Source organism: Simochromis diagramma, unplaced genomic scaffold (assembly GCF_900408965.1).
Source record: "Simochromis diagramma unplaced genomic scaffold, fSimDia1.1 OVJJ01000176.1, whole genome shotgun sequence".
Taxonomy (NCBI): domain Eukaryota; kingdom Metazoa; phylum Chordata; class Actinopteri; order Cichliformes; family Cichlidae; genus Simochromis; species Simochromis diagramma.
Genome location: NW_024386892.1, coordinates 6384144 through 6408057, shown reverse-complemented (window position 1 = coordinate 6408057; position 23914 = coordinate 6384144). Strand labels below are relative to the sequence as shown.

The 23914-nt window shown below is 39.5% G+C and overlaps 1 protein-coding gene across 2 annotated transcripts in view; it reads left to right on the top strand.

Moving 5' to 3' along the window:
• The window catches only part of atrnl1a (attractin-like 1a), a 307920-nt gene that overhangs the window by 100917 nt on the left and 183089 nt on the right, over nucleotides 1–23914 (top strand). For both annotated transcript variants that reach the window (XM_040034074.1, XM_040034076.1), the window contains 2 exons: nucleotides 4289–4537; nucleotides 4948–5085. In XM_040034074.1, the coding sequence (XP_039890008.1) occupies nucleotides 4289–4537; nucleotides 4948–5085 (387 nt within the window). The remainder of the gene's footprint in view (nucleotides 1–4288; nucleotides 4538–4947; nucleotides 5086–23914) is intronic.

Genomic DNA, 23914 nt, shown 5'->3' with positions numbered 1-23914 from the left:
CTACACCTCTATAGCAGGTTGTACAGATCCAAGAATAGAGGAAAAATGTGAACTGAGCATTTGGCCCTGAGCTTGTGGATCAGTGATTATTTTAACATAATAATAATAATAATAATAATAATAATAATAATAATAATATGCTGACCTTGTTATGTGAAAGTCCATTTTATTATGAAAATCCACCATTGTGTATATGTACTGTAAGTGAGAAAAATACAGAAAAGCACAATAATCTTTTTAAAATGATTTGTTCAATCGTGACTGTAAGAGCATCTTTGTATTGCATTTACCAGCCATAATTCATATTTTAATAACTATGAAGTGCAATACATTAAAATTAAATCACCATTGTCCATCATTGTTTGCTCGTTACCATTGGTTAAGTGAGAGAAAACAAAGCTCTTTTGCAAGATATTAGAGAAAGTATTTTAAGCCATTTGAAGTATGTAAGTTATTATTTTCTTATTTTAATCTTAACAATATTCAAGAAGGAAAAAAGGAAAAAAATAGCCAGTGGTCAACAGTTTCATCAGTGAATCATGATTAGATCTCATGTTGCTGTTGTTGTTGTTTTCTTTTTTTTTTTTTTTTTTTTTCGTTTTCCCACTCTCATGAAGGCACCATCCAAGAGAATATTTTCTCTAGAAATAACCTGGAGCTAATGTCATGCAATGGCACATGGTACAGCTACATCTTTGGTGCTGTTAAGTAAAATTAAGGCCTTGTAAACCCTGTAGGCACTCTATTTTTCCTCTCTCTCATCTTCATCTGCTCTGAATCCCAAGACTTCAGGAGGCAATAACCTCTTTAAATTCTTTCCATGTGGAACACAGATGAAGCCAGATAATTGGAAATGCTATTAAAAATAGAAAAGGCTCAGGCAACGAGAACATAGCAGGTAAATTAAATTATCCATGCAAACTACTGTTATGTAAGTGAACATCTAAGGATCTCGGTATCTTCTGTCCATGCTAGTATTTGTTTTCTTCTACATTCTCTCACTTTTAAATTAATTGCTCTTACTTGTGCCACTTAGTGCCCATTGAGCCCGTTTTATCACATTTGTGGTGTTCAGACTGATGCCTGAAATATTTGGTGCATTTTCTCTCACTAATTTTGACACATTTTGCAAATGAATTGCAGTTCAAAATTTCAGTCAAATCTTACATTAATATTTTGCTGAAAACGGCCTTTAAGTCGTGAAGAAATTGCCTTGCACTAAAATTACATCTCAAGTCTAAATCTTGTAACTTTCAAACCATGCAAACCATTGAAACAAGTATCTGCAGACACAAAACTATACAATTCACTTTTTGGAGAAAAAAAAAAAGCTGGGGGAAATTTAATTGGTTGTTGAGTAAACATTTTGTCTGTCTTATGGTCCAGAACTGGTTTAGATTGGATATAAATTGAAGAGGAGATAGGCACAAGCTCAGCTGTGACTTACACTGACAGATAAATAGTGTTGCTTCCTTCTCAGTGTGGTTCAAGAAATCGAGAGCCAAATAAGCTGTAGAAAAGAAAATCTTAAAAATTTTGACATTTTTAAGGAAAGGTTTTGTTCATGTGTCTCAATGCTAGATTGTGTAGCATTCATTACTTGGTAAAGACCGATATGTAGTGATGATATATAGTAATGACATATCATTACTATATAAAGGTATAAAGAATGAGATCACTGATACAAAGGGGGGGGATGAGGTTTCTCCAAAGGGTGGCTGGCATTGCCCTTAGAGTTAAACTAAGTAATTCGGTTATTTGAGAGGGGCTCAGAGTAGAGCCGCTCCTCCACATCAAAAGGAGCCAGTCGTTTGGACATCTGAGCAATAGGCATCCTAGTCAGATGCCCAAACCATCTTGGGAGATATCCTAGGGAGTCTGCTTGGATCTGGAATCTTATTCTGACGTGCCTACTGGGAGAAGAACCAGGAGTAGGCCGAGGACACACTGGAGAGATGACATCTCTTGGATGGCCTGGGAATGGCTCAGTGTTACCCTGGACAAACTGGAGGAAGTGTCCGGGGAGAGGGAGATCTGGGCTTTGCTGCTGCCCCCACGACCCGGGCCCGGATAAGCGGAAGAAGATGGATGGATGGAGCAAAGAGTAATGTCAGACTGGTTTGCACTCAAGTATATTAAAAAAAAAATGTGTCATTGTCCGGGGACTATGTATTGAGCATTACTAAGACTAAAGCAAAAATTGTGGCCCTGCACTGAGAGTCTGACCTGACCTGGAGGGACAAACAACAGCTGTCACAGAAGGAGAACAGATTGGATCTATTAAATCAAAGAATTCTCTTTTCATGAAAAATGAATAAATAAAAAGATCTGGCAGAAGAGAATTGGAGTTGGTACCAAAATCTGCCAACATAAATGCAATGGACTGATATTTTTAAATGGTAAACAGGCCTGGTATATTTATTGGATATTAGAATCTGCTCTTGGGTATGTAAATGTGTGCTTTTCTGTCAGCGGAAACCCTACCATGCGGTGGATTAGGGATATTCTGTTGAACCGCCTTTCTTTGAACTACTGACTTTAGTGAAAGATCAAGTGAGCTGTAAGAAGAGAAGGGCAAAAAGAGATGAACTAAGGGGAGGTGAAAGTAAAAAGGGAAAAGAGCGCAGTGGGAGAGCGGACAAAAAGAGAGGATGAAGGAAAAGTAGAGCGGTTCCGTCGCTTGTGATTTCATTTGTGCCTAAAAGGGTTTTAGACGAATAAATGGAAAAAATCAAATTAAATCAAAATGACAGAATATGTAAAAGAGGGTATAATGGTGGAAAAAGCAGCAGTGAATGAGCACGAGATGGGGAGATGCTTTAGTGAATAGAAACGGAGAAAGAAGGATAGGACTGTGGCAGAGAGGAGATAAAGAGCAAATCTGAAAAAGGGGGAGCAGAAGTTGGTAATTACAAAGTGGGAGAGAGAACAAATGAATCAGCATTGCTAAAGCTGAATAATGCAACGGCGTAGCTTGCAAACACACAGAGGACAAGGAGTGTATTTCAAGCAGGAACGCATAGAGAAGGAAACAGATACTGGTTCGGCTAGAACATCTGTGGCTTATGAAAATGCCTCATGTTCAAAAGAGAAAAGTTCTGGTGAAAATGCAAATGTTACGCATTCGAATCATCTCACTGGGCTATAAGAAACAACACCTCGCATACCTCCTCTCAACCTTTTGGTTTCTTGTGTACACGGCAAGATACCCACAAAGTCTCTTTGTCAGTGTGTACTTCCACCCTGGCTTTGTAGACTAAAATTCATCATGACAAGAAGATGAGCTGAACTGGAGAACAAGAGCAAAACAAGAATGAGATTCAAAAACAAGCTGTAGAGTTAACTTTGGAAGGCCAGAGACTCTAGAAGAAAAAAAAATCTAATGTTCGTCACCGATTGCCTGCTCTCTGCAGCGTTTGCTGAACTAAAAAGGCTTCGGTATGGAGATTTTCAGTTTTCTTCTACAACTATTAAATGCCATACCTTAAAAACATAATGCCATTTTTAAATCCCACTAGTAAAGTGTTTTTTGAATGTCACCTCCACTTTATGAATACAAATGCTCCTCTGAACATGTGGAATGGCGTGGCAAAGAAAAGCCCATTTATTTCTAAATGTTGAGGGTCAAAGAAAAGGTGAAAGCAAAAGATGCAAACAATATTAGACGGTGTAGATTACATCCCAGAAGGCTTTTATGGTGTTTATGCTTTTATTCAAGCTGTTGGGAAGAATTGTAAGTGTAAAAGACAGAATATGGTTAAAATCAGCTTTTAAGGTTTCAAACCAAATGTGTGTTGAACATCTCTCTCACACACAGATAAGACTGGTGCTGAAGTATATGATAGTAGTTCTACATATTTAAAAGGTTTTGAGTTTGAAATGCTGCACTAACTAATATCATGTTGGGAACACAACTGGTTTTTGTGCCTCTAAAGTATAATCGGTAAAATTTGTCAATATTTTACTATCAAATGTAAATTGAGTGACCCATTAGTTGAATGTTCATATTCAAATGAACATATCCAGATACACTGATGTTGTGACCTTTTAAAACTATGCCAGAGAGACTCAAATATCATGGAGTAACATTACTTATTTTCCTTGGGCAGTAAGCAGCTTAAGGTAACTGTTGTTATGATTTGGTGCTATAGAAATAAAACTGAATTGGACTGAATTGCATTGTCATCCTGACTACACAAGCAAAATTATTTTCCGTGACTGTAAAGTTTGCATGCTTGTATGCAAGTTTATATTTGATTTCTTTCTTTTTACATCCCTTATCTGTCAGCCCAAAACTGTTCAGGTCTGAGGACGTGTGCCGAGTGTCTGGAGAGGGTGGAGTGTGGTTGGTGCGGTGATCCCAGTAACACCGGTAGGGGCGTTTGCATGGAGGGCTCCTACAGAGGCCCTCTAAAGCCTGTGACCGCAAAGGCAGGGCCCAGAGACCGGGATAGACTGCGAGACAGGGACATCGTGGTGGATCAGGGTCTCTGTTCATCAGACAGAGGCTACAACTGGGCTTTTATCCAGTGCCCCGGTGAGTGAACCACGAGACCAGACTGGACCAGATGACACTAAGGTTAAGCTTTGTGGACTCACCTTTCATACCCTGTAATTGAGTATCCCACTTAATATGAATAGTGTAGCCTCTTCTGGCTGCGGTGTTTTATCTGCTGCTAGAACTGAAGTAGGAAATGTGCATTTTCAATAGTTACCCACTTCATCTATAAGTATGCGATTGCCAAGTGATTCTGATAGTGAGCAATGTGTATGATGGAAGCAGACAAAATATTAGAAACACCTTTCAATGCGACGTTCAGCACAAATAAAATGATAAACTTTGCAGGTATTTATTGTAGTGTTCTTGCATTAAAACCACTTATGGTGAAGTGAAGATGTGTACTACTGCACATGCTTTCTTATATTCCTATGAATGTTCTCTTCCAGCATGCCAATGTAACGGTCACAGCAGGTGTGTGAACGGCAGCGTATGCGAACACTGCGGAAACCTGACAGCAGGGACGCACTGCCAGAGCTGCATGCCTGGTTACTATGGCGACCCCACCAATGGAGGGAAGTGTAATGGTAAGTGCAAAGGTCACGGAGGTTAATAACTTTATTTTTGATGAGCATCAGCAAACCTTGTCAGTGCTCTGCAGAAACATCCTGTTCTGTATGTGTCTGTGAAATAAGTTCATTTAAACGCAGCAGAAACATTTTGGCAGACATTCCCTATTTTAACAGCTTTCAGACGTGTAAAAATATTACTTGTAACCAGCAGTTTACAGCATTGTAATGGCCACAAACAACCTGGTGGGGGCAGTGTTTAGAAGGCATGATTCCCAGCTTTGGTTCCTTTAGAGCTTGTGGTCACCAGCAGGACACCGGATGAAACCTGAAATGTATGTAGTACAAAGAGGAATGCAGTGTGTGCTTTTCCTTTATTATTTTTTTCTTTCTTTCAAACCTTCAGAGTTAATGAAGATGAACACACACAGATCTGTATGTTTTGATTAGAAGCAGCCTCACAGCAGTTCCTCCTCACTTTTTTTTTTTTTTTAAATGCTTCATATGGAAATAATCGTAGTGCATAATCCAGCAGTCGAAACAGGAGAGCGTGTGGGATGAACCCACAGGAAAGCGTGTGTTAGTGGAGGAAAGCGTGATTTGAAGGCTTCTGGAGTCTGGTTTGGGAAGGTATGGGTCTTGATAGGAAAAAAAAAAAAAAAAAAAACCCCATCAGCGACAGGAGAGTGTAATGAATGAGTGAGTGACTGCTAGAGTGTGAGTGAGGGTGGGAGAAGTGAGAAGGAGGTGCAGGAGCATCAGTCTCGCAGTGACAGATGTGCGTTTTGGCTTGGTGGCGGCATGACATTAAATCGCTCTTAATCATTTTCTTATTTCCTGAGTTGACTGGTGTCTCTGTCCCTGGCGGCTTTTTGCAAGGAGCATGGCGCTGATAGATGCACGCCTCTCTACGCCCCCATACAGTACAGCCTTTAATACAGTTTCTCTTCTTTTTTTGGCTTTATTTTCCTCTGTATCCTGTCTTTTCCTTTCTTTTTTTTTTTTTTTTTTTTGGCTTTTCTCGTGGTCTCCTTAACATCCCCTGGTCACATTTTCCCAGCTGTGTTTCTCTCCATGCTCCACACATTTCCTCTTCTTGACACCTCTTTAATATTTCCTCCATATGTTTTATGTCATATTCAACTTTCTTTTTTTTCATTCTTCTTCTCTCCTTACTTCCTCACTTTATTCCTCATGTCCTTTCCCTATTTAATTTAGTTGTCTAATCTTTTTCCTAAACTGTTAACTATCTACTTTTTTTTCTCTTTGTCACATTATCAGGATTTGAGTGATCACGGGCACTGTGCTGTTAGGAGTAATTTTGTTCTGTGACGGTTTCTATGGTCAAACTGGTCACTGTTGAGAGTCCAGACATGCATATAACTTTAAAAAAATCTCTGTAGAGAACAAATCACCCTGCCTCAGAGAGGGTTACCTGGTCACCACCTGGGCCAGGCCTGGTGTGTTCCTACTGGCACAGCCCAAAAGAGCGACATGGGGCTTACCTTCCTCTAAGCCAGGGGTCTTGAACTCCAGGCCTCGAGGGCCGGTGTCCTGCAGGTTTTAGATGTGTCCTTGATCCAACACGGCTGATTTAAATGGCTAAATTACCTCCTCAACATGTCTTGTAGTTCTCCAGAGGCCTGGTAATGAACTAATCATTTGAATCAGGTGTGTTGACTCAGGGTGACATCTAAAATCTGCAGGACACCGGCCCTCGAGGCCTGGAGTTCGAGACCCCTGCCAACCACAGTGTTGTGTTTATGTTTTACATTTTATTTTCTTAACATTTTATTTTCTTCTTTGGCATATATGTGCTGGTTAAACTGGATTTCTTAACAAACTAATATCATCCATAATGTCTTTTTTCTTCTTTGACTACAGTGACTGCACTGATAATATAAGGGAAATCCTCCTCCAGCCTTAAATCCATCTACCCATACCTCTTTTCACATCACCTTATTTTTTTTCTCTATTACACTTCAGCTGTTTGCTCTCTTAGACCCTACAGCAACTCTTTGTCATCGCCATCTTTTTGTGTCACCTGTCCATCATTTCTATCAATATCCATTTTCTCCATCTTTCTTTATAAAAGGGACCACTAGATTTACCTTGGGCTAAATGGCTGGGAGGCAATGATGTGTGGCCGATTACAGTGCTGAATGATAGAGACACAGCTTTGTCCCTAGCAGGAAGGGGAAAGGCCTGTGCTCATAGCATTGTAAAGAGTATGGGACAGCAAGACAGTGGGGGGAAAAGAGTGAGAGAGACAGAAGCAAAGACAGGCTGACAGGGGAAAAAAAAAAAGATAAAAGCATGTGGTGAGATTTACAAGGTTAATATCGGTGGAAAAGGACAGTTGCCCTTGGACAGAGAGACGATGAAGGAGTAGAGGAGGAGATGGAGGGATAAATAGAGAAGAAGAGATGGAGGACGGACAGAGGAGAGGGGAGTCTGTCCGTTCCCCTGTCCCCGTGACAGATGATTAACTAACCTTGTCAAATCTGGATGAAGTGTGTGTCTGTGTCTGTGTCTATGCATGTGTATGCCGGGCATTAGTGTCCCTTTTCTCTGACTATTCCATTCACCTTGTCCTGCACACATACAAACGCGCCCACAACCACACCAACCTTTAGAGCCGCAGCTGACAAAATGTTAGATGCTTGGTTAGACTTCCAGGCCCTCAGAGGAGAACATACATTTTAGTGTGACAGGAAGCATGCATGTTTTATACACATTCTGGCTGTTTTTGTTCTGTTGATTTTTTTTTTTACAGCAGAGAGACAGACTGGTGATTCTTAAAACATTTTATAATAAATTTGTCATAGTTTGGTTTGCCCTGGAGTGTTTACTTGCTTTCTAGAGGAAAACATCCACACCTGGGAGTATTACAACCTGAGTTGTACTCTTGTACCACGATCTACACAATGCCTGACCTCCAGCCTGTTCAGTGGCCTCATGTGGGCCATTTAGCCACCAAACAGCGCTTGACCATAAGGACTGAGTTACGGTGCATTTACACACCTTTGTGTAGGTGTTACAAAGGCTGTGTGTAGGTGAACATACAAAAGGATTGTTAAATATTACCTGACGCTCTCTTTGTTCTAAAATTATGAATTGGGGGTCTTTGTCCAGTCGCCAACAAAGATGTTAATTTGTGGTTGGCTTTGTTGCTGCCATGAAGGTGTCCTGTTACCACTGCAGCCTCTTTTTTTTTTTTTTTTTTTTTCCTGGTCTGTACATGCTGATGTCCTTTGGTGGTGGCAGTCTCCAGCAGCTTCCATTAGGAGACAGGCTGACGCATTACAATCAGGTCCACACATTTGTATAATGACAACATTTTTGTAGTTTTCCCTGTATTTTTTTATTTTTTATTTTTTTGGAGGATTTCCCATCCGCCACACTGGATGTTAAATAATGAAATGTCATTGAAGTGCAGACTTTGAGCATTATTTCACAGGGTCCAACAACATTATTACTTCAAGTGCTTGTCCCACACCTGGATAAATGAGGAGGGTTGTGACAGGAAGGACAGCCGGTGTAAAATCTTTTTGCATCTTTGCCAAATAAGACATGGAGATTATCAAGAAAGACATTCACATATCAGATTGGTTGGGGTGATTGCCCCTGGTGCAACAAGTCATTGCTGGAAACTGTGCTACTTTTTGCTGAGGAGAAAGTAAGAGGAGGGGGGAAAGGAGTGTAACGACAGGCTGGACTGTGGAGGTGAGTAGCAAATTTAAAAGTAGGGTCACAAGTAAAGGGAGATAGTTTACTGATATGATGGAAAAGACATAGGAAGTAAGTGTGCAGGAGACCGGGTGGCAAGGAAGTAAAGCCAGGAGTATTAAAGGTTGATTCAAGCTGTTCTACAGGAAAATCATTAAGGAAAAGTGTGCGAATAGTGTTGTGAAGGTGAATAGTGTGTCTGGAGCTGGAAGTCAAAGGGGTGCAGGGCTCGCAAAATCACCCGACGGGCGGGGCTGAGATAGATTTTGGTCGCCCGACCGGAGATATCGCTAGCCCCGGGACGTTGGGCTAGCGATTTTGCGAGCCCTGCGGTGATGTTCAGTGTTATTCGTGTGTATGCCCCACAGGTTGGATGTCATCTAGAAGAAGTAGTCTGGATTAAGGCCTGGTTTAGATTTCTGCAGAGTCTTTGTAGAGCATACAGTGTAATCTATGTGGTCGACTTATGTTTCGTGCATTATGTGTTAATTATTGTGTGGTTGTGTGCCCTGTGTTTTACATTAGGTGTCATCCAATAGAAACAAATAAGATGCCACCCTCTTTTATCCCCGCTGGGTCCCATCTCTCTGTTGTGATGTGTCTGTCTAGAATTTTCACTTCTTTGTACATCCCTCATGTCCATTCTAGTTTCAGTCATCTCTTTCCGGGAATTTATTCCTTATATTGAGACAATGATTGTTATTCTATCACTAAAAAAATTTTAAAACTCCAGTGAAAGGATCTGCAAAAAGTAGCTGGAAGTGCACAGGAGTAGTTGACGGTGCTTACAGGCCAGTCATAATAGTGTAGTTACATTTCTAGAGAGGTGCATTTCAGGTTATGGTATAGTGTTCAGAGGGTTTGTAAATTTCCAGCTGAAGCATAAATCCTCAGTAATTTGAATGAAGTGGTGGAGTGTGTCTCCTGGGACTGGTGACAGAGAAAGAGGAAGGCAGTGGCAAGGATTAAATGGTGGAAGTTGAAAAAGGAAGAATCTTGCACAGAGTTCAGGAAGGAGTTGAGACAGACTCTGGGTGGTAAGGAAGGGTTACAGATGATGGGAATGCACTGCTGAAGTATTGAGGGAAACTGAGAGACACATTTGAAGTGTCATCTGGAGAGAGATGACACTTTGGAGGACGGTGGTGGAATGAGGAAGCACAAGAAAGTATTCAAAGTAGACAGGGGTACTGGTAGGTTAAGTGTATAGCAGAGGAAAAGCCTTATAGTGAGTTGTATGTGAGGCTGGACACTAAGGAAAAAGGAAGGGACCTGTATTAATTGGTGTGGCTTGGAGCGCCATCAGCTCATCACGCCTCCCCTGTTCAAAAGAGTGTGCCCGGACCTGGAGGTGGTTGTTGTGTGTAGGACGCAGCTGAAAAGCTGCGGCCGTGTTTCAAGGCAAAAGCAACCAAAATAAAGGGTGTAAAGTGGGAACGATGTGGTCGGGTCTGTCATTCCCGTTACAATTGGCTAGGTAGAAAAATTAAGGTAAGAAGGTATGTGTAACAGGTTAGGATAATTGATGAAGAGAGTCCTTGAGAAGTAGGAAAGAGTGCTTTGAGGAGATGATTAATAAAGAAAAGAAGAGAAAATAGGATGGAAGAAGGACAGTTAGTGAATCAGAAAATGCAATCAATTGGTAAGGAGGAAGTGGGGGCAGCTATGAAGAGTAGAAAGGCAGCTGGTAAAGGTAACATAACTGTGAAGGTATGGAGTCGTCAAGAAGAGAGCGCAGTGGAGTTTTTAACCAGATTGTTCAAAAGTGAGGCGATGCCTGAGGATTGGAGAAGAAGGTGCCAATTTTCAAGATTAAGGGCGAAGTGCAGAGCTGTAACTACAGAGGGATAACGTTGATGAGTCAAACAATGAAGACAGTCTGGTTAATCAGTTACTGGTATATCTTGTGTACTACTTATAAATATCTGTTGTGCTTTAACAATAAATAACACAAATCTTTAAAAGTGCAATTCTTTAACACACTCAAACTAAGACGACAAAAAAAACCTAAAGATTTGTCAACAGAATTGACTGTGACCAAGCTGTGGTAATAAAGCTGTTAAACATTGTCTACACAGGGAACCACATTTCATTTATTTTGTGGTGAGAGTAGACGCCCAGCTAACATGTGATTCATTCTGTTTCCTGATTTTTGGGGGAATGCAATTTCTTGGCCTCTGTTTGTTTTGTATGGTATGAATATAGCTGCATGTCCTCATTATTTACCAATTCAGAATAAATAAGGCTTTTAGAATAATCCGAATGCTGCGGCACATATGTGGCTCTTTCCCTCAACCAAGTTCCTCATACTCATCTCATTTCTTGTATTCAAATTATGTATTTCTTTTAAAATATTTCTAAATATATTTTTTGGGTATTGCTCAGCCTCGGTGAAAAGTCATAAATAGCAAACAGACCACGGACCTTCTGTGCTGCCCTCTCAATTGTCTTCCAGGCAAGACTTGAGCATGTATTATGTCTTCTTGAGCTTGTTATCCTTTGCTACCCAGCGCTTCAGCATATAATGCTCCTCTGCCATCGGCACCTCCCGTTGAACAGTTTTATTGCTTCCATAAATTTTGCATGATTCACATCAGTAGCTCCCTGTCTCCGTTGCACTCTGATACTCCATCTTTCTCTGCACCACCTCACTTGCTCTCTCTGGCTGTCTCGGAGTCACGGTGAATGTCTGATACACAGAAACGCTTCACATTTCAAAGGTAGCTGCTGGGGCTTGGGGATGTTTTGTCACTTATCTGTATGGTTTCATCATTTCTTACAGGTTCAGCTCAGGTCAGTACTTGTTTCTTGTGTGATACAAAGAACTTCTTCAGTGTCCTTTAGTGTTCAAGCCTGACGAGATTAATAAATCTACAGAAGCTTACAAGAATAGGCAATCTGCTATGAATTAACTGAGAGAAAGAGAAAGGAGGACTTAGTTATGGAGAATCTTTTCAGTCAGGAGTTTTAGTTTTGTTTTTGTTTTTTTCTCATCACACATCTTGTCAACACAGCAGCACTTATTTTCCAGTTGACTCCAGACAGTCGATTGATGGTTTACTTGTGAAAAAAACCCAAAGAGGCTGAGAACTAGAAACCAACATGAAAGTCCTTCGATGACCACTTAGGTTGGCTCCAAAAGTGGGTGAATCCCCTTAGATTCTCATGTTAAAGTCATAGATAAAAAAACAAAAACAAAACATGTTTGTGGTCTCTGTACAGTAGCTATTTTTTTCTTTTGCCAACAACTGTACAGGGAGTTAAGTATAACAAAAAAGAGCTAAACATCCAGAGATGAACACCTTATCTGGTTATTTAGTTTTCCTTTTGGAGAGACATTAATATCTGTAACATTATGCGCTACAGATGCGCTGCTCATTGGTTCAGATGTTTTAAATGGCCCATATTTATGTTTCCCTGATGAGCAGCCTCTTGCAGACAAGTGACCCAAGACAGCAGCACAGTGGAAGTAATTCAAAGTTTGTTGAAACGCTTTAAAACCTCTTCAGGATGGAGTTTAGTGGATGTTTTGGATGGTCCTCACCCTCAGTCTCTGAGCTACTATTTGTCTATTTCTTGCTTAAGTAGGAGGAGTTTTGGATCGGGCGTGACTCATGAGATGAATCCCTTTGTTAGTCATAGACACACAAACTGTGTTTTTATTGAATTTTGAAGTCAACCTCCAATATCACAGGAAAATGCCCACAAAAAAGAAATCAGTTGGATGACTGTGAGGCATTGCTGCTCTGTGAGCGAGTTAAGTTTGTTTTTTTTGTATTTAATGTTTAAATATGAACATTACTGATGATTATTTGGTAAAGGTGGCATCTTACGTTCCAACTGATGCCTTTTTGTTTTGGGTGTGACTGCAGGAGCTCTTTGTAAATTTCTCTGTTTCAGTCTGTCCCTAGTTTGAGGTTTTGATGTACAGTCTCTAAGCGGGGTGTGACTGCAGGAGCTCTTTGTAAATTTGTGTTCAGTGCTGGAGCTATAGAGATGAGTGCTGTCTCTGCAAGAAACTGGCAACCCAGTAGCATCAACCACAGAATGGGACAGATAGGACAGCAGGGTAGTGTGTGTGTGTGTGTGTGTGTGTGTGTGTGTGTGTGTGTGTGTGTGTGTGTGTGTGTGTGTGTGTGTGTGTGTGTGTGTGTGTGTGTGTGTGTGTGTGTGTGTGTGAAGGATCAGACAGAGCCAGCTGCTGTTCAGCTTCAACAGCAGTGGAATAGCAGAGGAGGGATGCTGCCTGCAGAGTCGCTCCATTCACTCTTCTCTGTGGAAATGCTGCCAAATTCACTCTCACCTGCTGTCTCGAGTATGTCTTTGTGAGTGCGTGTGTTTATGTGTGTTTGTGCATTTTTTTTAAACATTTTTTTTTGCCTTTAAATATGCTTGTGTGTGTTTATGTACCTGTGGATCCCTGTGGCAGAATTGCAAACTACCCAGCATTCGTAGCGGTATCCAGTCATCTTCCCCCTGGCAGCTCTATTCCTGGCATGTGACTGGTCAACACAAAAACACATAGACAAGCCCAAAATACACAAGCAGACCCACACACAAAACCACACACGTACAAACACTTCTGTAAATATGATTTTAAACGGCTTTTGAATCCTTTTTGATCTCCAGTCAGTGGAAATAGTGTTTTTGAAGTCTTTCTGCAGCTGTGACTCATGTCTCATCTAGAATAAGCCGCTTTCTTTGAGACTCTCATTTATGGCATTCAGCTCAAAGAGAGATTAACCGGCATGCATTTAATAAATTAGTTCATGTGCTATCATGGAAGACAAGAAGTTGTGCTGAATATACTAAAATAATGTATCCTTTACCTTTGACAACTTTTTTCTTACAAATGCAACCACAACAGTTCACACAAAAATAATATTTTAGGGTAAATGTGATTTTTTTTTTTTTTTTTTTTTTTTTTTTTGCTTTGCAAGGTAAAAATGGTGTGCATACTCCTAACTGGGGCCACTGACCAGGCATGGTTGACTAAAACAGCATTACAGGTTTTTAAAATTAAGTGGAGACCATGCAGAGAAATGTAATAGTATAGAATGTAGGGGGTCAGTGAGGTACTGAGGGTCTTGCAGGTGAGGAGTCTTTGAGGTTGAACCCCGATAAGCTTCTGCAGCATCATTTGTCCTGTTCATGTATATTTTTTAAATGCATCAGTTTGGATTTGTACAATGTTGAACAGTGTCTCCTGAATCTCTGGGCCTGCCTTAGGTTTTTACAGTGCTTAGATGCTGACCAGGCCCTGGGGGGTTGGTGGTATTTGGGGGATTTTAAATAATATTTTGTGTTTTTGACTTTTATATTTACCATATTTGGGAAAGAGAGATGATTTTTTGGCTTTCAAGACAAAACACTATTCAATTCACCAAATAATGAAATATTTAATACCACTGCCACACATTCACAATCGCTGTGATCCCACTGCAGTCCTCCCTGATTTTGCTCCATCTGTCAGTTGAAACATGCATAACAGAAAAGAATGAGGTATAAAAAAATTACTTTATTTCTGTTGGTAGAATATTCTGTATAGGATCAGTAAGATGGTTTATGTTCAGTGGAGGCAGTGTTTTGTGAGTGTGTGTAGCTACTAGCCTATATTTAAAACTAGACTTAAAGTAATTATAAAAGAGAGAAATTAATTTCAGTTCATTTATGTCACTTTTCATGTATCTTTAATTTAATTGCTTAGCTTAGTTTTTTTTTCTTCTTGACAATGAAAAATATAATTTGACAAAGTACGCTGGAGTTTTGCAGAATCGCCAAACAGTAACGTTTGTTAGGTGAGTGACTTGAAATCATCAGAAGACCAGCTAAATCTGCATTTGGAGAAAGAGTTGATACTTCACATATCACAAAGAAGAAAGTGAAAAATAACATCCTTAGTTAGAACTGAGAGTCGGTTAATTAACAGCTTACTGCAAGTGTGAAAGCCATCGCTTTTATATGTGAGCAATATTAAGTGACAGCAACGTGTCAGGCTAAAACAGATGTGCACTTGCACATCTGTACTACTTGGGCAGCACTATAAGCACTTATATATACACATACATTATAATCATCCACTATATGATGTCCATATTCTGGTCTGCAGGCCAATCAACACATATGGTCAATCAACACGCATTCCTGAATGCATTTCATATTCAGGAAATCCACTGGAAATAAAGGCACTGCTGACCATACTGTATGTGTGACCTCTAATTAAATCATAGCAACTCTTTCTGAATTGGCCAGCATGAGGAACTGAATCTGAATCAATATGTAGTTAAGAATTGACCAAAGTGATCTTTTAATAACCATCTTATTTAGGAAACTATTTCCAAGTTTGCCAAATCTGCATAGACATCTGCATCCAAATGTGCATGACCCTGTGTGAAAAGTGATTTCTGAAAAACTGAGATGAGCCTTTATTTCTTTTGCTCAGCAGTGATTTTCATCTTGGAACTCCATGCAGGCCATTTTTGTCTCTTTGTTATGTTGGAGTTATGAATACTGACCTTAACTGAGGCAAGTTAGGCTTGGAGTTCATTGGGTGTTGTTGCTGCACTTTTGGGGTAATTTTGGTTGGTTGCCATTTGTGCATAATGGTCACTGTGGTTCGCTGGAATCCCACAGCTTTAGAAATGGCATTATAAACATTTCCAGACTAAGAGATCTCAATTACTTGTCCTCTCATTTGTTCCTGAATTTCATTGGATCACAGCTTGATGGCTGGCTTTTGGGGATCGTTTGGTCTATTCCACTTTGTCAGGATGGTCCTATTTAAGTTTCTTGATTGAGAACAGGTGTGGCAGTAATCAGGCTGGGGTGTGGCTAGAGAAATCAAACTCAGCTTTCTAAAGATGTAATACACCACATTTAATACACATTATAATGGGGAGCAATCACTTTTTCACACAGGGCCATGTAGGTTTGGATTTCCCCCCCCTTAATAATAAACACCTTTATTTAGAAACTGCATTTTATTTTTACTTGTATTATCTGTGTCTAATATTTAGATTTATTTGATCAAAGTCCACAAAACTTTATTTATCCCCAAGGGGCAGTTAAGATACATGATACCTTGCCAACCATACATACAATACACAAACATCACATTGGGGAGACAGGTCAGGCTAGGGTAGCACTGGCCGGTCGACCGCACGAGCAGCGACCCGAACCGAAACCGTAGAAAATGCACAACATGAGGAAACACGAGGAGAAAAAAAGAACTCCCCCAGACTGAGCTCCAACAGGGAGATCAGTTTGAGAACAGAAAAACCCACCTCAGCACATAAATCATCACATCTCACAGCGTAGAAGACATAAGCTTCGAAGTCGTTTGGAGGGGTGGGGGCTGGAGTGTAGGTATGTGTCAGTGTGTGTGTGTGTTCTGTGTTCAACCGAGAGAAAGTGTCCCTTCACCCGGTTAAGCAAAAGTCAACAGTCTTCGGTCGACGCAGGTGGCCTTGAATGAGGGGAAGAACGTCACAACACAGTCCTATTATCTAAGGGAGAATTTTGTTATTCCCGTCAGCTTTTGCCTTGAGCATCCAGTTGGCGCAAACGGGGCTGCATGAGATGAAGATGGTCTGAGCCAGCTCCAATCAGCCAGAACTCTGTTATTGTGGTTTCGACTTGGTAGATGTCGTTCAATGTCCTCGATCGAGAGTGTCGCCAGACACACGACGATTGATGATCTGAAACGTTTAAGTGTGACAAACATACTAAACAAAAAAGGAGATTAGGAAAGGGGCAAACACTTTTTCACACCAATGTATAAAATTCAATAAGTGATGTAGCAAATTATATTTGACCTTTTTCTCCTTGTGCATCCTGCACATGTGCTGAATCACTGCTGATGTAGATAATGTGATACAGTGTGTTTGGACTGAAGCTGCAGCTGGCATCGGCATGTTGCTACGCTGCCAGGATGAGCCATGCTAAAGGTAGCTGGCTAATAGTTATTGTTTTTGGACAGGCTTCTGACGGCTTTAGCTGAGATCAGTGTTGTTAACCCTTTTGAGCCGGTCGGAGCGGACACGCTCTGTTTTGCGTAACTATTTTTAAATTCACCGGTTAGCACTGCAACCACGTCAAGCTAGCCGCAAAAATTTTTTTTCCGCATATGAAACCGGAGAGTTTGTACCTTACCATCTTATGCATCAGCTGTCCAGGTCACGGTTTCCTTCCACATAAAGCTTTGCAAAAACGTGCATAAAAAAGCGGCTTGCAGGAAAAACATAATATTCCAGAAAACACGCTTTGTCTCCGATCCCATCAGCTGTTTCATAACAATTCCTATGTTGAATAGACGTCAGCGCGAACTTTTGCATTTCCGCCATTACCTTGCCCGAAACCGGAAGTGACGTCATTTTCGCGGAAATGTAGTCTTTTTTACCATCAGGGCCTCAGGGCCTATACTGGTCTTTTTAAAAGTTATCTTTGACTTTATGACTTTCTGTGTCGTTTCTGGGATGCTTAGGACTCATATTGCACTGCTGGAAATAGTTTATTTTGATGCATATGCTGCTTTTTTGCAAATTTGCAGTATAATATTTATTTTCGTTTTTCCTGCAGTGTATAAAAATTGGTGTATTTCAAAAATAAAACTATGAAGACACTCAAAATAAATTTCCTGTGGTGGGAAACTATTTTGTGCAACTTTTTTGTATTTACAGTTTTGAGGGATAAGCCTCTTAAATTTCTCTAACTACAAATATATGTTAAAAAAGCAAAAACGATTTTCAATTTTTTTGTAGTTTATTGCACTTTTTTGCAATTTATGTAATTACTATGCACTTAATGAATACATATTATTAAAATCTGGGCTATAATGGTTGTATTGATGTATAGCAACTTGAAATGCTCCCAAAAATGGCTCCACAGCATGTAAAAATATAATATAAGCTCTGGCGGACTTGGTTCTATGGTAGGTCTTAAAGGGTTAAGGATTGCCGTTAGGTTGTGGGGCAATTTTTTGTGTGGTGTTAAAGCAGAACATGGTACCACATTAGGGTCTAGTTCTCTAGGCAATCAACCAATGCAGGTGAGTTTGCATGCATTCCTCAAAAAAACCCAAAGTGCATTGCCTGATGTTGGTGATGCGATTCATAGGTAGAAGGCTAATGGCTTGAACAAAATGGGAGTGACAATCTTTTGTCGTTTATTAGTTCAGTGGCAGGAGCAAAAAGCACAAACATGAACAAAAGTAGCACACATTAGTTTGAGATGCACTTCCCCATGTTTTAAAATGCAATCTATTTTTTCAGTTACTTTACATTTTAGATCAAATTCTTTTGCCTTCAAGTGTGCATGAAATATTTTCCAAGTCTTCGTAAAAGCATTCATCAGATTTTCTAAAGAGCTTTTCAACTGTAGAGGTAAAAGCATTCCATCTGTGTCTGCATGATTTTCAGTATGTATGTGAATGAATTTCACTTGTCTGTGTGAAATGTCCAGATATATAAATGAACACATTTGATTAGTATGTGAGGAAGCCTTTTGATAACACGTGTAAAAGGTTTCACTAGTTTATGTGAAAGTGTTTCAGGTGTGAGTGCATGGTTTTCAGCATAGTGTGCGAATGAATTTAATATCTCATGTCTATATTGGAGATCATTCAGAATAATGCCTGTAATTGTCGCACTAGTTTTTGGTGTGATACCTGTTTCGTTTTGTTTTTCTTCTTGATAATATTGTTGTTGCTATTGTTATCATTATTATTTTACTTTGCTACATGTAAACATGTGCTTTTATTCTGAAGAACTGAAAAGTTGAAATTAAAGGGTAATGTCTTTTTTTGTCTAACCTTTTTCTAACCTTAACATCTAATCATCACATCACATAACCAAGTGAACAGTACAGCAGCAACATGCAGCACTGGTGCAACTGGTGATTGAATTGGAGAATGACAAGTGTCATGACCTAACATAGCAAGTGCTGAGCAGTTTTACAGCCAGTGTTTGTATAGCTATCAAAACTCAGCTTTAAAAAAACAAAGAAACACCGACCAAAAGGACAAAACACAAGAATGGTAATGTGTCTTGTTTAAGCTCCTTAATATTTAGCAGAAATAACATTCTGCTGGTTTGGAAGTCCAACTGCACAAAAATCATTTATTTATTTTTTTAACCTTTTTCTGCAGAAATGAAGTTGCATTGAGTTTTGTACCTGCAACCCTATCGGGAATAAGACAGAGCAGACCAAAGTAACATAAAAGGTTCATTCATGAGTCAGGTTTTCTGACTGACGAACATACTCGGCCACCTTCTCACCTAAACACACATTCAAACACATACTGGCAACAGTCTGACTTTTTATTGTGTGCGTACATGCGGAGGCAGTGGAGTGAGAAATTGTACTCTCTTCAGGGGCTCACACAAGTCACGGGAAATATGATTTATATCAAATTTTTTGCTAAGAGATCAGGTTTCTTTTTTCCCCATTGCTTATTTTTGTGTTGTCAGCATTTGCCTGATGTGCTTTCTCCTCCATCCATTTCATTCATTCATTTATTTATTCATTTTCTCCCCCTACTCTTGGCACTTGAATACGTCATATTATGTGGATGGACCGGATGACTTAAGTACTTATTTTACTTTTAGTGACAATATATCTGTATTAAAAAGATTCAAAAAATATTTTCCATTTTTACTGAAAGAGTCTGTCTTAATGAAAGGGTTTATTGAATAGTGAATTCTGAGAACTCCTAACCTAAAGAGAACTATAGCTATATTTAAGTGGTAGAGTTAGCTTCCATATCATCTTTCAATAGAGGGTAATATCCTGTGCATTTAGCACGCACTGAATCATAAGTAGACATTTAGAAGACTAATATAAGATAAGATAAGATAAGACTTTATTGATCCCACAACGGGGAAATTTTTGGATTTGCGTCCTCGGTCAGGTCGTCTGGTCGTCATCATGATGTCTGTGCAGGACAAACGTGGATTGTACTTTATTATCTGAAAAGTATGATAAAAGAATGCTGGTTAAACAGATCTTATTGTCACATTAGAAAGACTGAAACAAGTTTCAAGTAATGTTCGATCTTATTTGCATGATGAATTTTATTAACAGCTTACTGGTTGAAAACTCATTTTGATACAGGGGGGAACTGCCGGTCCATAAGAGGGAAAACATACCTGTGTTATATCTGCCAGGTTGCTGTATTTAGTCATTTCATATGGTGGGCTAATTAGGTTTAAACTTTCACAGTGTTTCAGTTTGTTAAGGAGGAATTCTAGAGAATCCATTAGCTGTCAGAGTCAGATTGTGTACAAATTTCCTTTGTTGCTGATGTTTGCTTCACTGTATAATCCAGCTCATGCTACCACGGTAATTACATTTTTCCATGAGTATATTTGTCAGCAAGTGAAAAATATAGTAGTGTATTTCTTAAAGTAAAGATAATTTTGGTTGAATCAGTAGTTTTTAGTAGTATTAGTGAATTCTGACTAATAACACTTGTTACACGGTGGTGTGCCAAATGTGTGTGTTGGGTGATATCTGGGTTTATACAGTAGCTATTATATATATGGATGTTAGGTAAAATGCAACGTATGTTCTGTCATAATCAGTTGTTTTTCAGTCATATATTTTGCACTACATCATTGAATTACTCTGTGTGGAAAGCAATTTCTTACAGTACTCAATAAGTTACTTTTGCAGTAATAAGCTGGTCTGAGAGGCATTGTCACTACTCCTTTTGTTAATGGTCTAAGATCAGGCTCTGGCTGCTTGGCTGGGATCAATATGCACTCAGCTTTAAAACCACTCTGGATTTGTCACTGCTAACTTTGTGCTGGCATGCTGTCAATGCAGATATTTGCAAAGTCATATTAGCAGCACCTACAGTATACCAGGCCTGGGCACAGTTTGCACTTTACAAAAGTTGCAGACTCAACTTTTCAAAAGTTACCGACTTCCCTAACAATATCCTCATCCCTTCTGAAGTCAGCTAACTGTAGAATGAGGATAAAAGGGTAATGTCAGGAACTGCATTTCTTTTTTTCTTTTCTTTTTTTCTTCATTTGCCATTTCCAGTTGAGCTGTGGCTAGGGTTGGAAAAGTAATGTATTACATATACAGTCCCAATCAAAAGTTTAAGACCACTTGAAAAATCGCGAAAAATCCTATTTTGCATGGTTGGATCTTAACAAGGTTCCAAGTAGAGCTTCAACATGCAACAAGAAGAAATGGGAGACTAAACATTTTTTTCAGCATGCAATTTATTGAACACAACACTTAAACTAAAACAGGCTGTTTTTACTCAACAGTTTGATTCTCAGTTGGCTGAAATTCTGCAAAGAGAAACTCAAGACCCCATCACGCGTAAATCAGTACTAGCCACATTACTTTGAACTGCATTATCAAATAGATTAGCTATGTGCTGTACTGAGAAATGTTAGGTAGACTTCATTGAATTACTTTCAGTGTTTCGTGGCTGTGAAACTTACATAATTTTATTGAGAACATGAGGTGAAAACTGATTAATGCACATTTGTAAATTAATTTTTACATGAAAGGTCACCTGTCCTAGAGTGGCCCATATGCTGTGAAGTGATTGCTCTTATACCACCCATCCATTTTCTTCTCTTTATCCAATCCATGGTGATGCAGGGGTCATCCCAGATCAGTTTATTAACGCAGAGAAATTCATGCCTACAGTCAATTTACCAATTATCCTGAGATGCATACCCTTGGACCAGGGGAGGGAGCTAGGGTACAAACAAATAGAACCTATGCAGGGATGTGGTGAATATGTAACCTCAACCCCTTTGGATTTGAATCCAGGATCTTTTTGATGTTGCCGCTGTGCTAACCACCCCACCATCATGATTAGTCTTTGATTTAAGAAAAAAAATCTGCATGAGTTCATTGGAACCATGATATCTTTTCAGGATAGCAGTGCAATCATTTTTAACAAAGTAATCAGAAGTGGAACCTCTAAATTTTGCAGACTTAAAAGCAAAAGTAGCACAAAACCTAAAGGCAATGAATCTGATCACAACAGTTAAACTAATCAATATCAAACTATATGATCAAGTAAATGGACTCTTACATTGTTTTGGGCCAAGAAAAAGGTTTGTGAAGACTAAGGATTTAATATGAAGATGATGTCAAATGTAACTTGCTTTCACATGGTGTGGGGTTTTCTTTTGGAAAAAAAAAAAAATGTTCTACCAACTTCCTTACTAATTATTGAATATTTGTCAGTAATGTATTAAGAGAAATCAAAATAGTGCTAAAACTGCAGGATACAGCCACTGATTCCAGAGTACTTTTGGATGTTTAACACATTTATTCGCTCCAAAACAGGCCTTATTGCCCCAGTCGGAAGTAGGAAAGTAGGGTGTACAATCATGAGCTGGAAATGCTGTGTAATTGTCAAATGGAACAAACTTATTTTTATTTTGTGCTCACATTTTACTCGAAACCAAACTCATTAGAATTTAAATTGTATTTAATTTGTCTCACTGAGCAGTACCTCAGCTGAAATTTGAGTTCGTGCATACGGTTTTGTGGACAAACGGCTGGACTAGATTCTAGTCTCGGCACTCATCAGAACATGCAGAGCAGAGGATTTGTCTGTGCCGGGCCTGCTCTGTTGGAAGCAGGGTGGCTTTTTCTGCTGACAGGATTACAGTAGTTTCATGTTTGTTTAATCAAAGGAAATAAATAATGGTGCAAAATTGACTTTGTTATACTGTGAGATCTTAAATAATTGAACTTAATTCTAGCATCAAGTGGCAGCCAAAGAGGTTGCGCTATGTCTCTGTTCAAGTGTCTTAATTCAGCCTTTAATTAGGCCTTTGAGATTACAGTTAGACAGCGGGGGCTGAGAGGGCTTTTCTGCTTCTTCTGTGTTGAACCTTGTGTGTGAAGCTCTCAGATGATTGCAGTGTTCAGTACCAGCCTCCAAACCAAAACAGTACTTTTCTGTCTGTTTTTCTCCCTCTGTCCCCTGTTCTTATTCTTTAAGAGCCACTGGCAAAATCAGTGCGACTAGACGAATACATGTTTCTCCTGGCTGTGCCCTTTGTGCGCCTTTGTTGGCTGCCAACTAAATCAATATTGTATGAACAGCAGGGTGACCTGAGCCGGCGCTAACACACCTGTGATTTGTCTATTATCTCAAGTCTAAAAGCCACTTCTTGTCAAGATTCTGTTATCTTCCAGAGCCGCGCAGTTCAGTGTGCATCTCCGAAAAGGTTTTCTATTTTTCTGACGGGTCAATTTAATTTAAAATAATAGATTGAAATTGTATTTTGTTATTGTTTCTGTCTCACCAGTCGGCATCTGTTTTTTTTTTTTTTTTAAGTCACAGAATGTCAGTTCAACTTTCAGCCTTCTGACATTTAAGCTCCCCTTGTTTTTGTGCCGTAGCAATGTTTATGTGTGCTACTTTGCTTTTGCTCCGTGTAAGCAATCGAATCGAGCGCTCTTCCCAGGCAGAAGAGGAGAGGGAGGACTAGAAGAGGTTGCTTTCCTCTCATTATCTGTGTCTTGCCTTTACCTTGACCTGAGCTCACCACTGTTTTTATTACAGGGCCCTGTCTCTGAGCCAATCGGGAAGAATAAGAACAAAGCACAAAGTCAATTCAGCTGGAGTGGGACACAGTAACGAGTGGCTGTGTGTGAATGTGAACACACACACATACACACTGAACTACAAGGGTGCAGAGAACGTTCTTGTTTGTCACTACCTTTAGGAGCTGCATGCAGAAGTGATTTAGTGTTTAAATTACAGGCTTGGCTCCATGTGAATTATCTGGCGACATCATGCTTTTATACAAGAAAGTAATTAAAAAGATTAAACTCACCAAAAAAAAAAGGCAACAGATAGCTGGCAAAAGTCAAATTTTACCATCTACACTGTTACCACAGGGCTCTATCCACTTTTAAAGTTGGATTTTTTTTTTTTACATCTTGTCATTGCCAAAAGTTTTGAGAATGACCCAAGTTTTGATTATCACAGTTTTGCTGCTTTAGTTTTTGTGATGCCAATTTGCGTAAACTCCAGAATCTCAAGAAGAAACAAACAAACAAAAACAATTTATACTGCAGTTCAGCACTGCAACAGAAGCACCTGTTAGCATCATTTCAGGGATCCTCT